Source organism: Aquarana catesbeiana, linkage group LG03 (genome assembly GCF_042186555.1).
Source record: "Aquarana catesbeiana isolate 2022-GZ linkage group LG03, ASM4218655v1, whole genome shotgun sequence".
NCBI lineage: Eukaryota > Metazoa > Chordata > Amphibia > Anura > Ranidae > Aquarana > Aquarana catesbeiana.
In genome coordinates, this window is record NC_133326.1 from 727,317,795 (window position 1) to 727,343,371 (window position 25,577).

Consider the following 25,577-nt stretch of genomic DNA (forward strand, 5'->3'; position numbering starts at 1 on the left):
ATTCAGTGGCTATTTATAGCACTGATCGCTGTATAAATGTGAATGGTCCCAAAATAGTGTCAAAAGTGTCCGACGTGTCCGCCATAATGTCACAGTCCCGATAAAAATTGCAGATTGCCGCCAATACTAGTAAAAAAAAAATAACAATATGCCATAAATCCATCCCCTATTTTGTAGACGCTATAACTTTTGAGCAAACCAATCAATAAATGCTTATTACGTTTTTTTTTTTTTTTTTTTTTTTTACCAAAAATATGTAGAAAAATAAATATCGGCCTAAACTGAGGAAAAAAAAAATGTATATATATTTTGGGGGGTATTTATTATAGCAAAAAGTAAAAAAAAAGTTGCTTTATTTTTCAAAATTGTCGCTTTTTTTTCGTTTATAGCGCAAAAAATAAAAACCGCAGAGGTGATCAAATACCACCAAAAGAAAGCTCTATTTGTGGGGAAAAAAGGAATTCAATTTTATTTGGGTACAGCGTCGCACGACCGCGCAATTGTCAGCTAAAATGACGCAGTGCCGAATCGCAAAAAGTGCTCTGGTCAGGAAGGGGGTAAATCCTTCCGGGGCTGAAGTGGTTAAAGCAAAAGAATAAAAACCCTGGATACCACCCATAATGCACCTAGCAGAGGCTTACCCCGGGCACCACCCATAATGAACCCACCAGAGTTACCCCGGGCACCACCCATAATGAACCCACCAGAGTTACCCCGGGCACCACCCATAATGAACCCACCAGAATTACCCTGGGCACCACCCATAATGAACCTTCCAGAGTTCCCCCGGGAACCTCCTATAATGAACCCACCAGAGTTACCCCAGGCACCACCCATAATGAACCCACCAGAGTTACCCCGGGCACCACCCATAATGAACCCACCAGAATTACCCCGGGCACCACCCATATAGAGCCCACCAGAATTACCCCGGGCACCACCTATAATGAACCCACCAGAACTACCCCAGGCACCACCCATAATGCACCTTCCAGAGGCTTTCCCCCGGGCACCACCCATAATGAACCCACCAGAATTACCCCGGGCACCACCTATAATGAACCCACCAGAACTACCCCAGGCACCACCCATAATGCACCTTCCAGAGGCTTTCCCCCGGGCACCACCCATAATGAACCCACCAGAGTTACCCCGGGCACCACCCATAATGCACCTGTCAGACGCTTACATCTGAACATGGATACAAATCAGCAGCACATTCGTACTCTGTAAATAAAACATTTGTGTACAAAAGCTGCTTGGAAATATTCAAAGTATGTCAAGCGTTGTTTGTGTAACCGGTTCACCCTGTTCACCTCCCCCCCCCATGGATGAGACCAAGTCCTAGGAGTCTCCTATGGGCAGGTTTAATCAGCAACACACTTCTCAATACTTTACAATACAAAGTAAAACATTGGGTTTTTTTTTTTGGGAGGGGGGGGTTTGGAGGGGGGAGCCAGAGGGGGGGGGGGGGGCAGAGGAATAAGAAGGATTTTTTTTTTGTTAATATAGTCTTGCAAAAATCCCTTTTTATTTATATGCAATCCAGAGATAAAAGAGTAACAAAACAAAACAAAAAAAGTACATTGTTCTATTTCCATCAGTTAAAAAAAATATACCACTGTAGAAAAGAAATAAGTACAAAAAGGTACATACTTTCCTGTTTATTTTTTACAGGCGCTTACTGTATATAGTGCTGCCAATTTACACAACAGTCCCCTCAAGGAGCTTACAACCTAAGGTCCCTAACACATGAATCCCATTCATACACCACAGACCGTTTAGGGTAAATTAACCTACCAGCATGTCTTTGTAGTGTGGGAGGAAACCAGAGTACCCGGAGGAAACCCACACAGGGAGAACATGTAAACTCCAGGCAGGTATTCAAACCGACAACCCTGGCACTGCTAGGTGGAAGTGCTAACCACTTAGCCACTGTGCTGTTCATACATCTGATATGACACTAAAATGATGACTATAGTACCAAAAAAAAAAGTTATTTATGAATGAGATAAAGGCTTTTTTTTTTTTTTGCAACATTTTACTTTTTTTAATGGAACTCTACAACGTTACTTTGTATCTCTCTATCTCCTGTCTGATCAATGTTTATAAACAATGTTACTTTGTATCTCTCTATCTCCTGTCTGATCAATGTTTATAAACAATGTTACTTTGTATCTCTCTATCTCCTGTCTGATCAATGTTTATAAACAATGTTACTTTGTATCTCTCTATCTCCTGTCTGATCAATGTTTATAAAGAATGTTACTTTGTATCTCTCTATCTCCTGTCTGATCAATGTTTATAAAGAATGTTACTTTGTATCTCTCTATCTCCGGTCTGATCAATGTCTATAAACAATTTTACTTTGTATCTCTCTATCTCCCATCTGATCAATGTTTATAAACAATGTTACTTTGTATCTCTCTATTGCCACCTGAACAATGTTTATAAACAATGTTACTTTGTATTTCTCTATTGCCATCTGAACAATGTTTATAAACCCTGTCAGACATTCTGTTTTGGAAAGCACCATCTTCTACAGGAGGGGTAGGCAACCTCGGCACTCCAGCTGTGCTGAAACTTCAAATCCCATCATGCCTCTGCCTGTAGGAGTCTTGCCTGTGATTGTCGGGGTCTTGCAATGTCTCATGGAACTTGTAGTTTCACCACAGCTTGGGGGCCGAGGTCGCTTACCCCTGTTCTACAGCTTCTATATTTACATAACAACTTCCAGCTGTGGAAGGGGGTGGGGGTAGCCGTGTTTCAGAAGGGCAGGGCATACAGCACATGTCCTGTGTAGGTCCATACATTTTTTCGGGTGTAAATAGTATTTCCAGTGTCCACAACTGGTAAAATCATGGTATAGTCCACTGCCATGTTCAGCTCTTGGTGTATTAGATAGTGACTACTGACCAGTCTCTGGTATTCCAGCCTTTATGGTAGATAAAGATTATTCAGGATAATGCATTACTGGGTTCCTGATAGCAAAGGATATATGTATTGCCCAGTCCATGGTGATTGTGGTTAACAGGGTTAGACCAGTCCTTAATATACAAAGATATGAGTATTGCCCAGTCCTTGGTCCTCCCTTTACAAAGATGTTGCCCAGTCCTTGGTGCCTTTACATTTGTGTATTGCCCAGTCAATGATTGTCCAAATTCAATGTCAAGTCTATGGTGTCCACAGGCGTGTATTGCCCAGCTCTTGGCCATCCATAGTCATAGACATTGGTCGGTCCTTGTTGCCTTCACATATGTGTATTTCCCGTTTTATACCTGTCCAGGGTCATAGACATTGGCCATCCTTTTGGTGTCCACAGACGTGTATTGCCCAGCTCTTGGCCATCCATAGTCATAGACATTGGTCGGTCCTTGTTGCCTTCACATATGTGTATTTCCCGTTTTATACCTGTCCAGGGTCATAGACATTGGCCATCACTTTGGTGTCCACAGACGTGTATTGCCCAGATCTTGGCCATCCATAGTCATAGACATTGGTTGGTCCTTGTTGCCTTCACATATGTGTATTTCCCATTTTATACCTGTCCAGGGTCATAGACATTGGCCATCACTTTGGTGTCCACAGACATGTATTGCCCAGCTCTTGGTCATCCATTGTCATAGACATTGGCCGGTCCTTGTTGCCTTCACATATGTGTATTTCCCGTTTTATACCTGTCCAGGGTCATAGACATTGGCCATCCTTTTGGTGTCCACAGATATGCGTAATGGTCAGTCCCTCTTTTCCCCAGTCCCATGGTTTGTGAAAATTGGTTTGCTTGGTTTTCATCATTTATGTTTCAATGTCCCTATAATATGAATATTTTTTTTTTCCAGAAATTGTTAAAATGCAGAACAAATCCTACCAGGATCCTCCCCCTGATTACAATGCCATCACAACCACCGCCCCTCCTGTGAACTTCCCAATCTCATCATACACCGCAGAAAGTGCGCTGGTTAAAGGTGTCCCTCCAGGGCTCCAAAGTCTGCTGCAGGTGAGATCATTCCTTGTTATATGTATAATCATCCATTATTAGGTGTCTGCTCCATGTCACATATCCATTCTGTATAATCACAACACATAAGTAACAAAATAAAAACACAATGTTTATATAGACCGATCCACCATAACAAAAAAGAGGGGAAAGGGGATTGGGACTTTGAATGAAGCACATAGGTATATTCATTCAAAGTCACAATCCCCTTTCCCCTCTTTTTTGCCATATAGATAGGGATGCAGGCAATTGACCTTACCAGGTCACCGCCTCACATAAAGTCCCAACTGTACTCCTTTTTCTTATATCGATCCACCATAACATTGTGGCCACCCACCAAATATTGAATAGGGCCCCCTTTTTCCTCCAAAACAGAACTGACCCATCCAGGCATGGACTCCACTAGATCTCTGAAGGTACACTGTGGTATCTGGCACCAAGCCATCAATTAAGTCCTGTAAGTTGGGAGGTGGGGCCTCCATAGATCGGACTTGTTTTTGCATCACATCCCACAGATGATCCATTGGATTGAGATCTGGAGAAACAGTGTCCCTTTACATCAAAAGTGGTTTTAGACTAGCTAGAAAACAGCGATAGTAAATTGGAATCACTTACAGAATTGAGCGATAGTGATTTGTGGGGAAATCCCTCATCAAACACTGAAAGCCACTAATGACAGCGACAATTCTGCAACTGAGCAAACTTCAGTGTTTTTGATTTGATTAGATTATTGAATAATTTGTATTATTATTATATTATTATTTTTTATAATTATTATTATTTATTAGTATTATATTATATATTATTTATTATATTATAATTTACGATTTCATGTTTCAAACTTTATCATACCTGGGATGTCTACTAGACTCTTGTTTGAACAGATTTAAGTGAGTCATTCCTAAGAATAACAGGTCTACAATATAAATCACCAAATTTCTATGCAAAATAATTGTACCTCTTTCAGCATCAAAAATCTGACATAATCATACCACCAGGGAGGTTACTGAGCCTTGGCCGCTCACCTCCATCAATCGGCCTTCCCTCCCCACCTCCATCAATGAGCCTTCCCTCCCTACCTCCATTAATGAGCCTCCCTTCCCCACCTCCATCAATGAGCCTTCCCTCCCCATCTCTATCAACAAACCTTTCCTCCCCACCTCCATCAATGAGCTTTCCTTCCTCACCACCATCATGGAGCCTTTCCTCCCTACCTCTATCAATAAACCTTCCCTCCCCACCTCTATCAATGAGCCTTTCCCCACCTCCATCAATGAGCCTTTCCTTCCCACCTCTATTAATAAACCTTCCCCCCTCCACCTCTATTAATGAGCCTACCCTCCCCACCTCTATCAACAAACCTTTCCTCCCCACCTCCATCAATGAGCTTTCCTTCCTCACCTCCATCATGGAGCCCTTCCTCCCCACCTCTATTAATAAACCTTCCCTCCCCACCTCCATCAATGAGCCTTCCCTCCTCACCTCCATCATGGACCCTTTCCTCCCCACCTGTATTAATAAACCTTCCCTCCTCACCTCCATCATGGACCCTTTCCTCCCCACCTGTATTAATAAACCTTCCCTCCCCACCTCCATCAATGAGCCTTCCCTCACCACCTCCATCAATGAGCTTTCCTTCCTCACCTCCATCATGGAGCCTTTCCTCCCCACCTCTATCAATAAACCTTCCCTCCCCACCTCTATCAATGAGCCTTTCCCCACCTCTATCAATAAACCTTCCCTCCCCACCTCTATCAATGAGCCTTTCCCCACCTCTATCAATAAACCTTTCCTCCCCACCTCCATCAATGAGCCTTCCTTCCTCACCTCCATCATGGAGCCCTTCCTCCCCACCTGTATTAATAAACCTTCCCTCCCCACCTCCATCAATGAGCCTTCCCTCCTCACCTCCATCATGGAGCCTTTCCTCCCCACCTCCATCAATGAGCCTTCCCTCCCCACCTCCATCAATGAGCCTACTCTCCTCCATCAATGAGCCTTTCCTCCCCACCCCTATTAATAAACCTTCCCTCCCCACCTCTATTAACCACCTCAATACAGTGCATTTTCGCCCCCTTCCTGCCTAAGCCATTTTTCAGCTTTCAGCGCTGTCGCACTTTGAATGACAATTGCGCAGTCATACTACACTGTACCCAAATGAAATTGTTATAATTTTTTCCCCACAAATAGAGCTTTCTTTTAGTGGTATTTGATCACCTCTGCGGTTTTTATTTTTTGCGCTATAAACAAAAGAAGAGTGACAAGTTTTTTAAAAAAACACAATAATTTTTACCTTTTGCGATAATAAATTTTTTTCTTTAAAACAAATTTTTTTCTCAGTTTAGGCCGATATGTATTCTTGTACATATTTTTGGTAAAAAAAAATCGCAATAAGCGTATATAGATTGGTTTGCGCAAAAGTTATAGCGTCTACAAAATAGGGGATAGATTTATAACATTTTTATTTTTTTTAATTTTTTTACTAGTAATGGCGGCGATCTGCGATTTTTATCGTGACTGCGATATTGCGGCGGACACATCGGACACTTTTGACACATATTTGGGACCATTCACATTTATACAGCGATCCGCGCTATAAAAATGCATTGATTACTGTATAAATGTGACAAGCAGGGAAGGGGTTAACACTAGGTGTTGCTAGGGAGTGATTCTAACTGTAGGGGGCGGGGACTCACTAGGGGAGGAGACCGATCGGTGTTCCTCTGTACTGGGAACATACCATCGGTCTCCTCTCCTCTGACAGGACCTGCTGTGTTACCGGTAATCGCGGGTGCCCGGCGGACATCGCGGCCGCCGGGCACGCGCACCGGGTGCCTAGTGACGGCCGGCGGTCAGCAAGCAGTTAATGAGCCTACCCTCCCCATCTCTATCAACAAACCTTTCCTCCTTACCTCCATCAATGAGCCTTCCCTCCTCACCTCCATCATGGAGCCTTTCCTCCCCACCTCCATCAATGAGCCTTCCCTCCTCACCTCCATCATGGAGCCTTTTCTCCCCACCTCCATCAATGAGCCTTTCCTCTCCACCTCCATCAATGAGCCTTCCCTCCCCACCTCCATCAATGAGCCTACTCTGCTCACCTCTATCAATGAGCCTTCTCTCCCCACCTCCACCTTGGTCCTTCCCTCCCACTCTATCAATGAGCCTTCCCTCCCCAGCTTCATCAATGAGACTTCCCTCCCTACCTCCATCAGTGACCCCCCACCTTCATTAATGAGCCTTTCCTCCGCACCTCTATCAATAAGCCTCCCCCCACCTCCATTTTTGAGTCTTCCCACCACCTCCATCGATGAGCCTTCCTCTCCCCCACTTCCATCAATGAGCCTTCCCTCCCCACCTCCATCAATGAGCCTTCCTCTCCCCCACCTCCATAAATGAGCCTCCCCTCTCCTCCCCACCTCCATCAATGAGCCACCCCCACCCCACCTTCATCAATGAGCCTTCCCTCCCCACCTCCATCAATGAGTCTTCCCTCCCCACCTCCATTAATGAGCTTCACTCACACCACCTCCATCAATGAGCCTTCCCTCCCCACCTCCATCAATGAGCCTTCCCTCACCACCTCCATCAATGAGCCTTCCCTCCCCACCTCCATCAATGAGCCTTCCCTCACCACCTCCATCAATGAGCCTTCCCTCCCCATCCCCTCAATGAGCCTTCCCTCCCCACCCCCTCAATGAGCCTTCCCTCACCACCTCCATCAATGAGCCTTCCCTCCCCATCCCCTCAATGAGCCTTCCCTCCCCACCCCCTCAATGAGCCTTCCCTCCCCACCTCCATCTATAAGCCTTCCCTCCCCACCTCCATCAATGAGCCTCCCCCACCCCACCTCCATCAATGAGCCTTCCCTCCCTCACCTCCATCAATGAGCCTCCCCCACCCTACCTCCATCAATGAGCCTTCCCTCCCTCACCTCCATCAATGAGCCTCCCCCACCCCACCTCCATCAATGAGCCTTCCCTCCCCACCTCCATTATTGAGCCTTCCCCCCCAATCCTATCAATAAACCTTCCCTCCCCCCACCTCCATCAATGATCCTTGGCCGCCCACGACCCTGTCTCCAGTTCTCCTTCCTTGAACCACTTTTGGTCAGCCAGCATTACTCCACAAACCATGCCCCCTAATGCATTTGCCCCACCCCCTGTGGCCTAGTCATAGAGCTCCCATAGAACCATTTACAGTATCTCACAAAAGTGAGTACACCCCTCACATTTTTGTAAATATTTTATTCTATCTTTTCATGTGACAACACTGAAGAAATGACACTTTGCTACAATGTAAAGTAGTGAGTGTGCAGCTTGTATAACAGTGTAAATTTGCTGTCCCCTCAAAATAACTCAACCCACAGCCATTAATGTCTAAACCGCTGGCAACAAAAGTGAGTACACCCCTAAGTGAAAAAGTCCAAATTGGGCCCAATTAGCCATTTTCCCTCCCCAGTGTCATGTGACTCATAGTGTTACAAGGTCTCAGGTGTAAATGGGGAGCAGGTGTGTTACATTTGGTGTTCCCGCTCTCTCTCTCTCATACTGGTCACTGGAAGTTCAACATGGCACCTCTTGACAAAGAACTCTCTGAGGATCTGAAAAAAAGAATTGTTGCTCTACATAAAGATGACCTAGGCTATAAGAAGATTGCCAAGACCCTGAAACTGAGCTGCAGCACAGAGGCCAAGACCATACAGCGGTTTAACAGATTCCACTCAGAACAGGCCTCACCATGGTCGACCAAAGAAGTTGAGGTCACGTGCTCAGCGTCATATCCAGAGGTTGTCTTTGGGAAATAGATGTATGAGTGCTGCCAGCATTGCTGCAGAGGTTGAAGGGGTGGGGGGTCAGCCTGTCAGTGCTCAGACCATACACCACACACTGCATCAAATTGGTCTGCATGGCTGTCATCCCAGAAGGAAGCCTCTTCTAAAGATGATGAACAAGAAAGCCTGCAAACAGTTTGCTGAAGACAAGCAGACTAAGGACATGGATTACTGGAACCATGTCCTGCTCTGATGAGACCAAGATAACCTTATTTGGTTCAGATGGTGTCAAGCGTGTGTGGGGGCAACCAGGTGAGGAGTACAAAGACAAGTGTGTCTTGTCTACAGTCAAGCATGGTGGTGGGAGTGTCATGGTCTGGGGCTGCATGAGTGCTGCTGACACTGGGGAGCTACAGATCATTGAGGAAACCATAAATGCCAACATGTACTGTGACATACTGAAGCAGAGCACGATCCTCTCCCTTCAGAGACTGGGCCGCAGGGCAGTATTCCAACATGATAACGACCACAAACACACCTCCAGGATGACCACTGCCTTGCTAAAGAAGCTGAGGGTAAAGGTGACGGACTGGCCAAGCATGTCCCCAGACCTCAACCCTATTGAGCATCTGTGGGGCATCCTCAAACAGAAGGTGGAGGATCGCAAGGTCTCTAACACCCACCAGCTCCATGATGTAGTCATGGAGGAGTGGAAGAGGACTCCAGTGGCAACCTGTGAAGCTCTGGTGAGCTCCATGCCCAAGAGGGTTAAGGCAGTGCTGGAAAATAATGGTGGCCACACAAAATATTGACTTTGGGCCCAGTTTGGACATTTTCACTTAGGGGTGTACTCACATTTGTTGCCAGTGGTTTAGACATTAATGCCTGTGTGTTGAGTTATTTTGAGGGGACAGCAAATTTACACTGTTATACAAGCTGTAAACTCACTACTTTATATTGTAGCAAAGTGTAATTTCTTCATTGTTGTCACATGAAAAGATAGAATAAAATATTTACAAAAATGTAAGGGGTGTACTTACTTTTGAGAGAGATACTGTGAGATACTGTATGTCTAAGCCCCGGTGGGTGGGGTGAAAAGTATCAGTGGGGAGTGGTTAGTGGAGTAGTGCTGGGTGAGGCCACCTAGCATCTTATCTACACAAGTCAGGAGTGTGGTGTCCTGAATGTGTCTTGCTTAGAGCTGCACTTCAAGTTCTTTTTAGGTCACTCGTGCGACTCCTGTGTTATATCTTTATTATTATATGCTCTTTAGGGTGTAGGGGAGCCCCTTAGAATTGTACCAGCATTCTACATGTAGGCACGTGCAGTCTACTTTCTCCATTGTAAGTGGTTCTCCTCCACTGCAGGTGATGGGGCACTATTCCTCCCAATGACACTAATAATAGGGCACTATTCCTCCCATTGACACCAATGATGGGGCACTATTCCTCCCATTGACACCAATGATGGGGCACTATTCCTCCCATTGACATCAATGATGGAGCACAATTCCTCTCATTAATACCAATGATGGGGCACTATTCCTCCCATTGATACCAATGACGGGGCACAATTCCTCCCATTGATATCAATGATGGGGTACAATTCCTCCCATTGATACCAATGATGGGGCACAATTCCTCCCATTGATACCAATGATGGGACACTATTATTCCCCCTAATACCAATCATGGGATATAGTTTACTTCATCTGACGCTAGGACATTATCTACTCCCACTGGCCACAGCTTGGCCCCCTAAAGTTTGAAGGACAGTAAACTGGCCCTTTGTTTAGAAAATTTGGAGACCCCTGCTGTAGAAGAATGGAAAATTAACTCTTCTCTTGTCTTTTCAGATGAACCAGATCTCCATGCAAGAGAAATGTAAGAATCCCACCAATTTCTCTTTTTCATCAGTGATAATAATGGACAAAAGACAAAGATAATCATATCGAATTGTTGTTGAACTTCCTAAAATATTCTCACTTTTCTCAAAACTGACTTCCTCTTCTTTCTACGAGGGCCATTGTAGAGCTCATCTCTAGGCATAATTTGTTTTTCATATTAGAGGAGTACATCTAGAACAACATCTTCTCTTAACTTGTTCTGTAATCCTTATAGAAAGTCTGCCTTCAGAGACTCAAAGCCTGCACTTGCTCTTTATGTGGCACTTAACCAGTCCCCCTAAAACAACCCAGTAGGTTTAACTTCATTTGCTCTGCTGTAATCATATCAGAGCTTCTTCACTTATTAACATTAAGTAATCTTTTCCCCACCAGGTACAGCTCTACCCACTGCCTACCTCCTACAGTATGCCTTTTTTTTCAGCTCAGCATCTAGTAACAATGGAAGAGTACAAATCTTGGTGGTCACTGCCCAGGGTATCACCCACCAACCCAACAAGTCTGCCCATAGCTCATCCACACATGCTATGTGTGGTCTGAAGGGTGATGGAAAATGAAGTTCTGCAGCACAACCCAAGAACCCAAGGAAACCAATCAGCTTCCAGGTTTTATTGCCAAAACTTAATTTAAGAAGCTGAAGTTAGAAGCTGATTGGATACCATGCACAGATGCACTGGATTCTGAGTGCACCAGTTTTAGTAAATCTAGCCTCAAGGAGTTATTGCAGGGAGCACCGCAGAACCCTACTCCAAGTGGCCTGAATGTGGAAAATTCTTGGCACGTGACTAATGATGTCAAGGAGAACTCTGGTTGGGAGCAAGGTAGGGTAGAAATTAAGTATGGAGATTACTTTGAAGAGAAGGAGGAAGAGTGGGGAGCTAAAAGACATAGAGCCTGAAGATGAGCATCATTATAGAGAAATAGGACATTTGTCAAGGCCCACTAGGACAGAAAACTGCAAGGAGACTTGCAGAGTAATGGGATTGGGATAATGAGGTTGTATAGGATCTCCTATTCCACCAGGACTAATAGCTACCCGGGGATTGGAAGAGTAATGAGATTGGTGTAGTGAGGTCATATAATATTTCATGTCTCACCAGGACAGGTACCTACAAGGAAACTTGCATAGCAAGGAGGTTGGGGTAGTGAAGTTGTGTAGGGTCTCATACCTCACCATGAGAGACACCTATTACAAACTTGTACAGTAATGGGGTTGAGACAGTGAGGTTGTATGAGATATATCCCACCAGGACTGAGACCTACCAGGAGATATAAAAAGTAATGGAGTTGGCATAGTGAGATTGTATAGGAGCTCATATCTGACCAGGACAGAGATCTACCAGGAGAATATGATGCTGAAGCTGTATAAAAAATATATCTCACCAGGAGAGAAGACTACTAGGAGATTTGAGGAGTAATGGAGTAATTACCCACAAGGAACGTGGGAAAAAAAAATTAATGGCATTCCCGCTCCTATGCTAAAGTGCAGTGCAATTTTGTTTGGGTCAGGAACCGCGCAAGTTCTTCACCTTATGTTTTGTGCTTAGAACGTGTCCTCACGCATCCCCAGCATTGCTGTCACCGTCAGCTCCCAGTCAGAGTGATGATTGTAAGCCTATAAGACATGCTTCTGATCACATGATCACTGTGACAGCCAAGCACAGACATCACATGACCACAGGGGCGTGGATAAGGGGGGGGGTCAGGGGGGTTCAAACCCCCCCAGAGCATCCTGGCAAAATGCCCAGACAGTGTCCCTGCTGTGTAGCCTCAGCATCAGCACAGTAGAAGCAATGAGAATTTCGGAGTGCAGCAGCCAGCCCCCCTACTACTGTGCCCCATCCCCTCAGTTTAATAAGGGGTCCCCCTGAAAAGCATGAAACCCCCTGAGAGGTCTCAGATGCCGGCAACTGACAGTGCACGGTTGAGGGAACTCCTAGACTCCTCCTCGAGGTATCATATGACACAGCCGAAGGGAGACCGGGGATACAGAAGTTTTCCTACTCCTTTTTCCCGTGCTGAATCTGAGGTCTGGTAAATGGGGAGGCATGGATTTCTGTTTTGGGAAGGAGGAAGTGAGAATTCTAGCCTGGGGGAGTTTCTTTTGTTGGGGGGTTAAGGAAAGGGGGGAGTTTCTTGTAGAGAAGTTTACAGGGGGTGGTTAATTGCAGGGATTTGCTTCTGGGAGGGAGTTTGATTGGATGAAGGGAGATTTTCTTCATAATTAGGAATCTTTGCTGGGGAGAGGGTATTGACTGAGGGAGATATTTTTTCTTTGGGGGGGGGGGGGGTAGGTTTAGAGACAGGGGGGTTTATTTGAGGGAGGGAGATATTTTACAGTGGGAATCTTTGCTCGAGGAGGGAGGGTTCTTAGGAGGGAGAGGGGGATTTTTTTTTTCCTTTAAAAGAGATTTTTTTTTTAAATTATACTTACCTAGGTGGATGGAGCATCGATCCAATGTTGCATCTGTCCCCAGCTGCTTCTAAGATCAACAACAGAGCGATTAACCACTTCAGCCCCGAAAGGATTTACCCTCTTCCTGACCAGAGCACTTTTTGCGATTCGGCACTGCGTTGTTTTAACTGACAATTGCGCAGTCGTGCAACACTGTACCCAAATAAAATTGATGTCCTTTTTTCCCCACAAATAGAGCTTTCTTTTGGTGGCATTTGATCACCTCTGCGCTTTTTACTTTTTGCGCTATAAACAAAATAAGAGCGACAATTTTGAAAAAAAAGCAATATTTTTTACTTTTTGCTATAATAAATATCCCAAAAAATATATAGGAAAAAAACAATTTTTTTCTCAGTTTAGGCCGATATGTATTCTTCTACATATTTGTGGTAAAAAAAAATCGTATATTGATTGGATTGCACAAAAGCTATAGCGTCTACAAAATAGGGGGTAGATTATTGGTATTTTTCTTCTTTTTTTTTATTAGTAACGGTGGCGATCTGCGATTTTTATCGTGACTGCGACATTGGGGCGGACACATCGGACACTTTTGACACTATTTTGGGACCACTGACACTTATACAGCGATCAGTGCTATAAAAATGGACTGATTACTGTGTAAATGGCACTGTCAGGGAAGGAGTTAAACACTAGGGGGCGATCAAGGGGTTAAGTGTGTCCTAGGGAGAGATTCTAACTGTGGGGGGGATGGGCTCACTACAACATGACAGAGAACACCGCTCCCGATGACAGGGAGCAGTAGATCTCTGTTGTGTTGCTAGGCAGAATGGGGAAATGCCTTGTTTACATAGGGATCTTCCCGTTCTGCCGCTCCGTGACACGATCGCGGAACACCGGCAGGAAACCGAGTCCGCGGGACCCACGGGCATGGTCACACAGTACGCGCACCCCGCCGGCAGCGCGCGCACGCCCACTAGCCCTGCAAATTAAAGGGGATGTACAGGTACGCCCATTTGCCCACCGCTGCCATTGTGTCAACGTATATCGGTGTGCGGTGGTCGGCAAGTGGTTAAAGACCGCTGATCACTCAGTTCTCAGCCTTCAGTGAGCAAAGAGTGGTGACTGTCGGTCCCTGGCTCTGCCCCCCTCCCCCACGCTCACTGGAATGCCAGGCTGTGGAGGGGGCAGGAGCGGCTGGCTCAGGGTCTTTGCGGCTCACTGAGAGGCTGAGCGAGCTGCTGGTCCAGGCATCTGGGTGAATCGTGACTTTAAAGTTAGGATCTTTCCACAGCCTGGACCTGCTGAGCGATATCAGCTGACAGCGGGCTGTAGCTGAAAATGGGTCACAAAAGTACAGAACGAACTGCACTCCTCCCCAGGAGAAGTACAACCAAGCGGTATGCCGTCCCTTCAGAGCGCATGCACCGGTGACATCGCCGGCTGCTTTCTGAGTGTATCCTAAACACCACAAGTTTAGAAGATATTCACTGGGTTTACTACATTAAGACTGAATAAAAGCCAACCATATTGACCAGGTGCAAAGGGCGCCATCCTGTGGTAGGCAGTGCACAATATTTTGTTTTTTTTTTCATCTCTTAAAACATTTCATAAAATTTCTTCTTCTATGGCTCTGCATGATCAGGAAGCCCAGGTAACGGCATTATTATCCCTTAAAAGGCTGATGGCTTCTGGAGGCATGGGGTTAGTCTTTTTTTTTTTTCATTTGAAAACAGGACTTTATATCACTTTAAAAAAAAAAAAAGTATGTCTACTAAGGTTGCACAATTTTTTTTGTAATCACTTCCAATGTCCATTTCTTTTTTTCCCGTAGTCACGGTGTCACAAGGCTGGGGGCGGAGCTTTGATGTTCTCGATCAGATGGGCCAGCGGATGTATCAGGCCAACCAATATGTGCAGTGCTGTGGGCCCCTCTACGATCTGAAGATTCGAGACAACGCGGGTCAGGATGTCATGGCGTTGCTGGAGAGCCGCACGTGTCGCTGTTCTCATCTGGTCGGTGGCCTTTATATTATTTATTGTATATCACTAATGCGGTTGGTAATGAGACTTTATTGTTGGGAATGAATATTCATCTCCAGCTCTCCAATAGCTACATTGCCAATGTTCTAAGTCAACGCATTTGGTCCCAGGAACATTTCTTGTCCCTGAGTATTCGGAATGATGGGCACTGGTCACTTCAGTTGGGTTTTTGTAGATTATATTGTACATGTGCATAGAGTACAGGAAGGGGGGCACAGGATACCCTAAGGTTTCTACCTAGAACACAGTCTCTGGTCTTCTGCATGTCTTTCTGCCCTTCCGGTTCCCCCTCTCTCAAAGATATGCTGGCTGGGTCTATTTCTTATAAAAATTGCCAAATGAATATCTCAGGAATTTGCTCAGCTGTCATGAATATCCCTGTATTTCCCCTAATATGTTTAGTTAATATGACCCGTCAGCTCCATCTAGTAGCCATAATGTGGAATGTTTCTGAAATGCCTCAATCAAGATAATACCACAATATGGCCACTAGATGGAACTGACAATAATAGAAAATAAGCCATATAGGCCAAACACAGGGGTTATTCGTGACAGCTGAGTGAATGCTTGAGACATTCACACAGCAATTTTTTTATAGACCTAGAATGTGACTCCTTGACATCTGAGGTTCTAGTGGTATCTCAGTCTGTACCGCTGTTCTCTTCTAAGGTAGGACAGCATTGGAAGCTCCCTGTGTTACTTTCACATCAAGAAAGTCACTCACCACTAGGGATGGGCTAAAGGTTTAGTCTGAGCACAAGTTTGAACCAAACATTGTCTGTTCAGGTGTTTGGACAAGTGCCTGAACATTTACCCCTTTGGCGGTAGCAGAACTTCACATAGAATGGTGGAAATACTGCAGAATTGCTGGCACCACCCAGTCACAACCAGTGATGTCACCCCATTTACTAACATAGCTAGGAGTTCCCAGCCAAGTAAGCAATTCTGCCCAGATAGTTAAAAAAAAGGCATGGGGATCCCCCCATAATTTATACCAGGCCCTTCAGGTCCTGTGTGAGGTCCTCCCCAGGAGAGGGGGGTGAGTTCACTCTCCCCCTCCTGAACCATAACAGGCCACATGACGTTACAATGAGGGGGCCCTTGGTACCCACAGACTGATGAGGACAAGGGCCTCCTTGGCCAAGTGGTTGTGGGTAGGGATGACCCGAACACCCCCCGGTTCGGTTCGCACCAGAACATACCGAACAGGCAAAAAATTTGGAAGAACATACGAACACCATTAAAGTCTATGGGACACGAACATGAATAATCAAAAGTGCTAATTTTAAAGGCTTATATGCAAGTTATTGTCATAAAAAGTGTTTGGGGACCCGGGTCCTGCCCCAGGGGACATGTATCAATGCAATTTTTTTGTTTAAAAATGGATGTTTTTTCGGGAGCAGTGTTTTTTTTAATGCTTAAAGTGAAACAATAAAAATGAAATATTCCTTTAAATATCGTACCTGTGGGGTGTCTATAATATGCCTGTAAAGTGGCACATTTTTCTCATGTTTAGAACAATACCATAGCAAAATGACATTTCTAAAGGAAAAATTGTCATTTAAAACTGATCGCGGCTGTTATGAATTGTCAGGTCTCGGCAACATAAATAAAACTCATTGAAAAAAAGAGCATGGGATCCCCCCCAGACCATTACCAGGCCCTTTGGGTCTGGTATGAATATTAAGGGGAACCCCAAACCAAAATTTAAAAAAAAAAATTGCGTGGGGGTCCACCTAAAATCCATACCAGGCCCTTCAGGTCTGATATGGAAATTAAGGGGAACCCTGCGCCAAATTTTTTAAAAAAATGGTGTAGGGGTCCCCCCCAAAATCCATACCAGGCTCTTATCTAAGCACGCAACCTGGCAGGCTGTAGGAAAAGAGGGGGAATGAGAGAGCACCCCCCCTCCTGAACCATACCAGGCCACATGCCCTCAACATGGGGAGGGTGCTTTGTGGTCTGATGGGGACAAGGGCCTCATCCCCACAACCCTTGCCCGTCGGTTGTGGGGGTATGCGGGCGGGGGGCTTATCAGATTCTGGAAGCCCCCTTTAACAAGGGGACCCCAGATCCCGGCCTCCCCCTATGTGAATTGGTTATGGGGTACATTGTGCTCCTACCATTTCACAAAAAAAGTGTCAAATATGGTAAAAAAGACAAGAGACAGCTTGGGACAAAAAAATAAAATGTCCAGCGATGTCCATTCATCTTCTATCACGCTGCCCAACTGACCAAAAAAAAACCCGCAACCGTTCCGCCTCCATGGCAGGCTCCTGCCGACTGATGCTTCTTCCCCCTCTGACGTCACAAGGAAGCCCTACCGTGGCGTCAGAGGGGGCAGGGTCACCTGTTTACGTCACCGGGTGACCCTGCCCTCAGCTATATAAGAACTGTCACAGAGAAGAAGCGTCAGTCGGCGGGAGCCTCCCATGGAGACGGTACGGTTGCAGCTTTTTTTTTTACTTCTTCTTCGGTCCATCAGGCAGTGTGAATTTAAATCGCGGGACATTTTAATTTTTTTATTTTTTACTAAAGGACTTGTCCCAAGCTGTCGTCTTTTTTACCATTTTTGACACTTTTTTGTGAAATGGTAGGGGTACAATGTACCCCATTACCAATTCACATAGGGGGGGAGGCCGGGGGTCCCCTTGTGAAAGGGGGCTTTCAGATTCCGATAAGCTCCATGCCCGCATACCCACAACCACCGGGCAAGGGTTGTGGGGATGAGGCCCTTGTCCCCATCAACATGGGGACAAGGTGCTTTGGGGTCAGACCCCAAAGCACCCTCCCCATGTTGAGGGCATGTGGTCTGGTACGGTTCAGGAGGGGGGCCGCTCTCTCGTCCCCCCCTCTTTTCCTGATGCCACGGGGAAGCCATTGGGAAGTCCCCGTGCGTCAGAGGGGGCAGGGTCACCCGGATACTTCACCGTGTGGCCCTGCCCTCAGTTATATAGGAAATGTCACCTGCAAGGATGCGTCAGACGGCGGGTGCCTCCCATGGAGGCGGATCAGTGGCGTTTTTTTTTTTAGTCCGTCGGCGGAGCCATAGAAGAAGATGAATGGACTTTGTGGGACATTTTTATTTTTTATAAAGGACTTGTCCCAAGTTGTGTCTTGTTTTTTTTTTTAACATTTTGACACTTTTTTGTGAAATGGTACGGGTACCATGTACCTGTTACCATTTCAAACAGGGGGAGCCAGGATCTAGGGGTCCCCTTGTAAAAGGGGGCTTCCAGATTCTGATAAGCCCCCTGCCGCAGACCCCCACAACCACCGGGCAAGGGTTGTGGGGATGAGGCCCTTGTCCCTATCAACATGGGGACAAGGTGCTTTGGGGGCTACCCCAAAGCACCCTCCCCATGTTGAGGGCATGTGGCCTGGTATGATTCAGGAGGGGGGGCGCCCTCTCGTCCCCTCCTCTTTTCCTGCAGCCTGCCAGGTTGCGTGCTCGGATAAGGGTCTGGTATAGATTTTTGACTGGGGGGGATCCCATGCCATTTTTTTCAATGACTTTTATCTGTAATGCCGGGACCTGACAATTCATTACAGCTGCTAGTAGTTTTAAATGACTTTGTTTCCTTTAGAAATGTCATTTTGTGCAGGGACTGTTCTAAACACGGGAAACATGCGCCCCTTTACAGGCATACTATAGACACCCCCCAGGTATGAAATTTAAAGTAATATTTCACTTTTATTGTTTCACTTTAAGCATTATTAAAATCACTGCTCCCGAAAAAAACGGCCATTTTTAAAACTTTTTTTTGCATTGATACATGTCCCCTGAGGCAGGACCCGGGTTCCCAAACACTTTTTATGACAATAACTTGCATATAAGCCTTTAAAATGAACACTTTGATTTTTCATGTTAATGTCCCATAGACTTTAACGGTGTTCTGGCAGCTTTCAAATTTGCCCCGAACACCGCATATTGTTCGGTGTTCTCAGAACATCCGAGCAACCAAAGTTCGACCCTAATTTATGCTCGGGCCAAACCGTTCGCCCATTCCTAGTCTCTACCAGCTTTGCACATCTAGGGAGGGACATTTTTGCCCATTCTTCTTTGCAAAATATCTCAAGCTCTGTCAGATTGGATGGAGAGCGTCTGTGAACAGCAATTTTCAAGTTTTGCCACAGATTCTCAATTGGATTTAGATCTGGACTGTGACTAGGCCATTCTAACACATGAATATGCTTTGATCTAAACCATTCCATTGTATCTCTGGCTGTATGTTTAGGGTCGTTGTCCTGCTGGAAGGTGAACCTCCGTTCCAGTCTCAAGTCTTTTGCAGACTCTAATGCCGTATACACACGAGCAGAATGTCTGTCAGAAAAAGTCTGATGGGAACTTTTCATCGTATAGTCCGACCATGTGTATGCCCCATCGGACTTTTTCAGTCGAAAATTCAGACGGACTTAGATAAAGAACATGTTCTAAATTTTTCAGACGGAACTAATTACTATCGGGGAACCCGCTCGTTTGTATGCTGTTCTGATGTACCAAAAACGACGCATGGGCTGAAGCAAGTACGAGAAGGAAGCTATTGGCTACTGGCTATTGAACTTCCTTTTTCTAGTCCCGTCGTACGTGTTGTACGTCACCTCGTTCTGGACGGTCGGACTCTGGTGTGACCGTGTGTATGCAAGACAGTTTGACCGAAATTATGTCGGAACTCCATCGGAAAAACCTTCAGAGTTTATTCCGACAGCAAAACCGGTCATGTGTACAGGGCATTACAGATTTTCTTCTAAGATTGCCCTGTATTTGGCTCCATCCATCTTCCCATCAACTCTGACCAGTTTCCCTGTCCCTTCTGAAGAAAAGCATCCCCACAACATGATGTTGCCACCACCATGTTTCACTGTGGGGATGGTGTGTTCAGGGTGATGTGCAGTGTTAGTTTTCCGTCACACATAGCGTTTTGCTTTTAGGTCGAAAAGTTCAATGTTGGTCTCATCTGACCAGAGCACCTTCTTCCACATGTTTGCTGTGTCCCCCACATGGCTTCTCGCAAACATTCAACAATGTCTTTTTTCTTGCCACTCTTTTATAAAGGCCAGATTTGTGGAGAGCACGACTAATAGTTGTCCTGTGGACAGATTCTCCCACCTGAGCTGTGGATCTCTGCAGCTCCTCCAGAGTTACCATGGACCTCTTGGCTGCTTCTCTGATGAATGCTCTCCTTGCCCGGCCGGTCAGTTTAGGTGGACGGCCATGTCTTGGTAGGTTTGCAGTTGTGCCATACTCTTTCCATTTTCCGATGATGGATTGAACAGAGCTCTGTGAGATGTTCAAAGCTTGGGAAAATTTTTTAGAACCTAACCCTGCTTTATTCTTCTCCACAACTTTATTTCTGACCAATCCGGTGTGTTCCTTTGCCTTCATGATGCTGTTTGTTCACTAAGGTTCTCTAACAAACCTCTGAGGGCTTCACAGAACAGTTGTATTTATACTGAAACTAAATTACACACAGGTGTACTCTTTTAACTAAATAGATGACTTCTGAGGGCAATTGGTTCCACTAGATTTAAGTTAGGGGTATCAGAGTAAAGGGGGCTGAATACAAATGTACGCCACACTTTTCACATATTTATTTGTATCGTTTTCCTTCCACTTCACAATTATGTGTCACTTTGTGTTGGTCTATCAAATAAAATCCAAATAAAATCCATTTACGTTTTTGGTTGTAACATGATAAAATGTGGAAAAATTTGAAGGGGTATAAATACTTTTTCAAGGCACTGTATATCCAGGCAGTGTATAGGACTCTCTAGGAAAACCCAAAGCAGAGCTAAACCCACCCAGATAAATATTAATTTGAGTTTTATTAGTATCCATGACCACACAATTCAGCAATATTTTCACAGGGTTTTGGGTTGCAGCTGTAACCTGTTGGACATTATAAGTAAAGCATACCTGCAAATGTTTTAAAAATGTTACTAACTTCCAGCTTGTAAAAGGTAGAATCGGGACAAATGCCATTGTTTTTCAGAGAAAGCAGTCGGTTCCAGTTCCTCACATTCTAATACTTGTGTCTGTTCTAGGTGGAGGTGATTGTCCCATCATATGGGCTTGTTGGATTGATCACTTTGCACTGGAACACCTTTGTCACCCATTTGTCCATCATGAACCCCTCAAAGGAGGTTATTCTCCTTATTCTGGGCCCCAGCTTCCAGACCAGCATCTTCGGGAATGTAGCCTTTGAGGTATTTTGTAAAGGAAACTCTAATGAACATAGATCCTAGTCCCTACTGCAGTTCTGGGAGAGGCAGACTGGATCTCACAGACTGGGTGAAGATGGATTTTGACTGGGTGTTTCTAATTTTTACAGCTATCTAAATGATTGTTGTATCCCACCCAACCAAAGATCAGCCCCATCACTGCAATCTCCTTCCCTTATGTATCTAGTGTACCCAACTATCATGACCTCCATCCACTGTCATCTCCTTCCCTATTGTATCTAGTGTACCCAACTGTCATCACCTCCATCCACTGCCATCTCCTTCCCTTATGTATCTAGTGTACTCAACTGTCATCACCTCCATCAACTGTCATCTCCTTCCCTATTGTATCTAGTGTACCCAACTGTCATCATCTCCATCCCCTGCCATCTCTTTCCCTTATGTATCTAGTGTACCCAACTGTTATCACCTCCATCCACTGCAATCTCCTTCCCTTATGTATCTAGTGTACCCAACTGGCATCACCTCCATCCACTGCCATCTATTTCCCTATTGTATCCAATGTACCCAACTGTCATCACCTCCATCCACTGCCATCTCCTTCCCTATTGTATCTAGTGTACTTAACTGTCATCACCTCCATCCACTGCCATCTCCTTCCCTATTGTATCTAGTGTACCCGACTGTCATCACCTCCATCCACTGCCATCTCCTTCCCTTATGTATCTAGTGTACTTGACTGTTATCACCTCCGTCCACTGCCATCTCCTTCCCTATTGTATCTAGTGTACCCAACTGTCATCACCTCCATCCACTGCCATCGTCTTCCCAATTGTATTTAGTGTACTCAACTGTCATCACCTCCATCCACTACCATCTTCTTCCCTATTGTATTTAGTACACCCAACTGAAATCATCTCAAGCTATTTTATGTTGTCCATTATTTAGATGGTTGTTTATTTCCATGGTTCTTATTTTCTGTATTTTTCTCCATATCTCCTCCTTTCTGTCTCTGACACCTCTGTGACACTTTTTCTCATAAGGTGAAATCTCGGGATGAGCAGCATGTGGTGGGGATGATAAAAGGTGAGGGGAACCAGTACACGGTCACATTTCCGATGGACATGGAGGTGACAATGAAAGCCCTGATAATGGCCTCCTGCTTCTTTCTGGTAAGGACACCTCCATTCTTCTCTTTACATCACTGTACTATTTACTGCAACAGTTTTATTGGGCACATACCAATATATGTGTATTAGATTTGTATTCCTCTGTCCATCTATTTATTGCATGGAATGTAAGTTAAAGTGGTGATGGGAGCAGTGAGGCTCCATGGGAGCAAATGTAGCAAATGTCACAAGTGGAGAGGTCATCCACGCTACCTTCCACCACTTATGGAACATGGTTCCCATGCTCTACCACTGACTCTTCCAAAGATGATCTCCTAATCTCCAAATATCCCTTCCATAACACAGATCTCTGGCTTCCCACTGTCCCTTCCTGAGCAAGGGCCACTTGCCCCCCCCCCCCGTTCCTTCTAGACGTGACTCTTTTGTCCATCCTCCCTACCTTACTGAACAAAGATATTCTGTGCCCACATTGTCCCTTCCAGGATATGAGTCTCCTGCCCATCCAATCTGCTGTTAAGAAAATGTTTATCTGGTCTATTCACCTCACCCTCCAGACCACTGGTCCCCATGTCCTCCCACTGTTCCATCCAGAACATGGTTCTTTTGCCCTCTCATTCTCCCTACCAAAAGACCATTTGCTTGCCCTTCTAAAGTCTCCTTCAAAGGACAGATCTCCTGCCCATCCAACTACATTCCAGGACATGGTTCTCCTACCCATGCATCCTTTCTTCCAGAACACAGTTCTGTCCATTTTCCTTATCCTCCAGAACATGGGTCTTCTGCCATCCCATTCTTCCATCCAGAATTAGATTCTGCTGGATTCCTACTGTCCTTTCCAAATCATCAATTCCCTGCTAATCTGCTCTACCTTCCACATTATATCTCCTGGTCTTTCATCCTTTGATCCAGAAAACCATGCTCTACCACTGTCACTTCCTAAACACTGGTTTACTGCCCATCTGTCCTAACTCCCAGAACATGGGTCATCTGCTCTTACATACTCCAGTCCAAAAAATGGGTCCCATGCCCTCCTACAGTTTCCCTTCTAAAAAAAAAGGCCTCTTACATAATATGGGTCTCCTACCTATCTGTTCTCCCTTCTAGAACATGGGTCTCCCCCACTGACCAAAGACCTGGAAGAAAATGGCCAATAGACAGTTGCCGATTGTAAAATCGATGTGCATTTTTGCCCTTATTTGCACTATACTATTCCAAACAACAGCTTAAAATAGGTTAAATATATAATATGTCACACAATATAAGTTAAATAATACATGGTAGACAAATGCCAACTAGCCCAGTCACTCTCTGAGCTTGTCACATATTAGATAGGAGACTGACATGACAACATTGGCCTCTCTTGTATCTCCAGCCTGGGCCCCACTGAGAGTTGAACAGAGGGTGCTGAGGGACTGAAGGAACATGAGTGGCAGTAGATTTTGATAGGAGAGCTTGCAGCAGAAGATGTTGCACCGAAGCAACTGGCAAACCATCGGGACAGGAACAGTAGCTGTGCTCAGAAGTCCAGCTGCTGGTCCAGGAAGTAAGGCTTGTCAGGGCTCTCAGCAGACTTGAGACAGAAGCACTCAGTGATACGTAGAGCTGATATAGCAGCCAGCCAGCACTCAAGCAGGACAGGAAGCCAGGATCAGAGACAGAAGCGAGGTCTCAGGAATAGTCAGGGTCAACAAGGGGTGGACAGCGAGGTACTGAATCATAAGCAGAGCCGAAGTCAGGAACAGAGCCGGGGTCAGGAACGAGTCAAGTCAGAAGCAGGATCCAAGATCATGTCAGGAGCAAGCCATGTCAGCAACAAGGGAAACACACTGGATGAATGCAGAACACAGGGGACAGCTGAAAGACAGCACTTGAGTAAGGGCAGAGGCATCCTTAAATAGGTCTGATGCCATCATGTACTGTGCGTACGCCCGTGCGCATATTCCTGTGCACGCATGTTTGCCTGGTCCCAATCCTGCTGGAAATGCTGTCTTGTATGCATTCCTGCGTGCCAGACATCTCACAGGAATTCCCTGACAGGGCTCCATGGGTAGGGACAAGCGGATTTTCCGTCAGAAAAAGCTTGGATGGTTTTTCAGACGGAATTCCGCTCAAGCTTGCCTTGCATACACACGGTCACACAAAAGTTCTCTTAACTGTCGACCGTCAAGAACACGGTGACGTACAACACTACGACAAGCCGAGAAAATTAAGTTTAATGCTTCCGAGCATGCGTTGAATTGTTTCCAAGCATAGGTAGGGATTTTGCACGTCGGAATTTGTACAGACGATCGCATTTTCGGATAGGAACTTTTCCTGACCGAAAAATAGAGAACATGCTCCCGATCTTTTGCTGGCTGGAATTCTGCCAGCAAAAGACCGATGGAGCATACACATGGTCGCATTTTCTGACAAAAAGCACTCAACGGAGTTTTGCTGGCGGAATTTCCGATCGTGGGTATGCGGCATTACACTCTAAAATAAGATATTTAAGTGGGCTATTTAGAGTTCCTCTTAGCTGGCAATCTATTGCAGATTTCCCATCCTGTGAATCAGACCTCAGTGGTACATTTGGCAGATGGTACAGTAGAAGATTCAATCTTCTTGAATTCAGTCAATACTAGTTCTAGCCAGAATATATTACCAATGGGTTACAGTGCACCAGAAAAATCAGCATCTGGGCCAAATTTCCCATCTTCTGAAAATGTGGATCCAATGCAGTCCCATGAACCTCCTGGACCCCCCAGTGAAAACAGCGACTTTGTGAAAGTCAGAGCCTTGGCACATCTTTTCCATTCTTCCCACAATGGAGTTTTGAGCCCTCTATTCCCTATCTGAGAGACTCTATCTGTGATATTTTGGAGAAGGGGGGGTGCCTATGTTCCATCATTATTTTTGTCTGCACTCCCACCCTAGGTGTACATACTAGGTTATCCCCTGATATTAGCATGTGTTTATTGCCAAGTTTAGTCAGGTCATTCTAGTCAAAGGTTTTCTTCATATGGGAAGGGATATTCATCTCACACAGAGATACTAACAAAGTGTTCATGGCTAGTTCATACTATTACCATAGCTGGGCATTGTATTGGATGAGGGTCTCAGTGTTACACACTAATGGTAATGATATACAATATAAT

General features: G+C 45.3%; 1 protein-coding gene across 4 annotated transcripts in view; it reads left to right on the top strand.

Moving 5' to 3' along the window:
* The window catches only part of LOC141133764 (phospholipid scramblase 1-like), a 61,738-nt gene that overhangs the window by 34,226 nt on the left and 1,935 nt on the right, over positions 1-25,577 (top strand). For all 4 annotated transcript variants that reach the window (XM_073623312.1, XM_073623314.1, XM_073623315.1 and 1 more), the window contains 5 exons: positions 3,840-3,997; positions 10,627-10,654; positions 14,922-15,103; positions 21,176-21,337; positions 22,357-22,485. In XM_073623312.1, coding sequence (XP_073479413.1) covers positions 3,851-3,997; positions 10,627-10,654; positions 14,922-15,103; positions 21,176-21,337; positions 22,357-22,485 — 648 coding nt within the window. In that variant the 5' untranslated portion in view covers positions 3,840-3,850. The remainder of the gene's footprint in view (positions 1-3,839; positions 3,998-10,626; positions 10,655-14,921; positions 15,104-21,175; positions 21,338-22,356; positions 22,486-25,577) is intronic.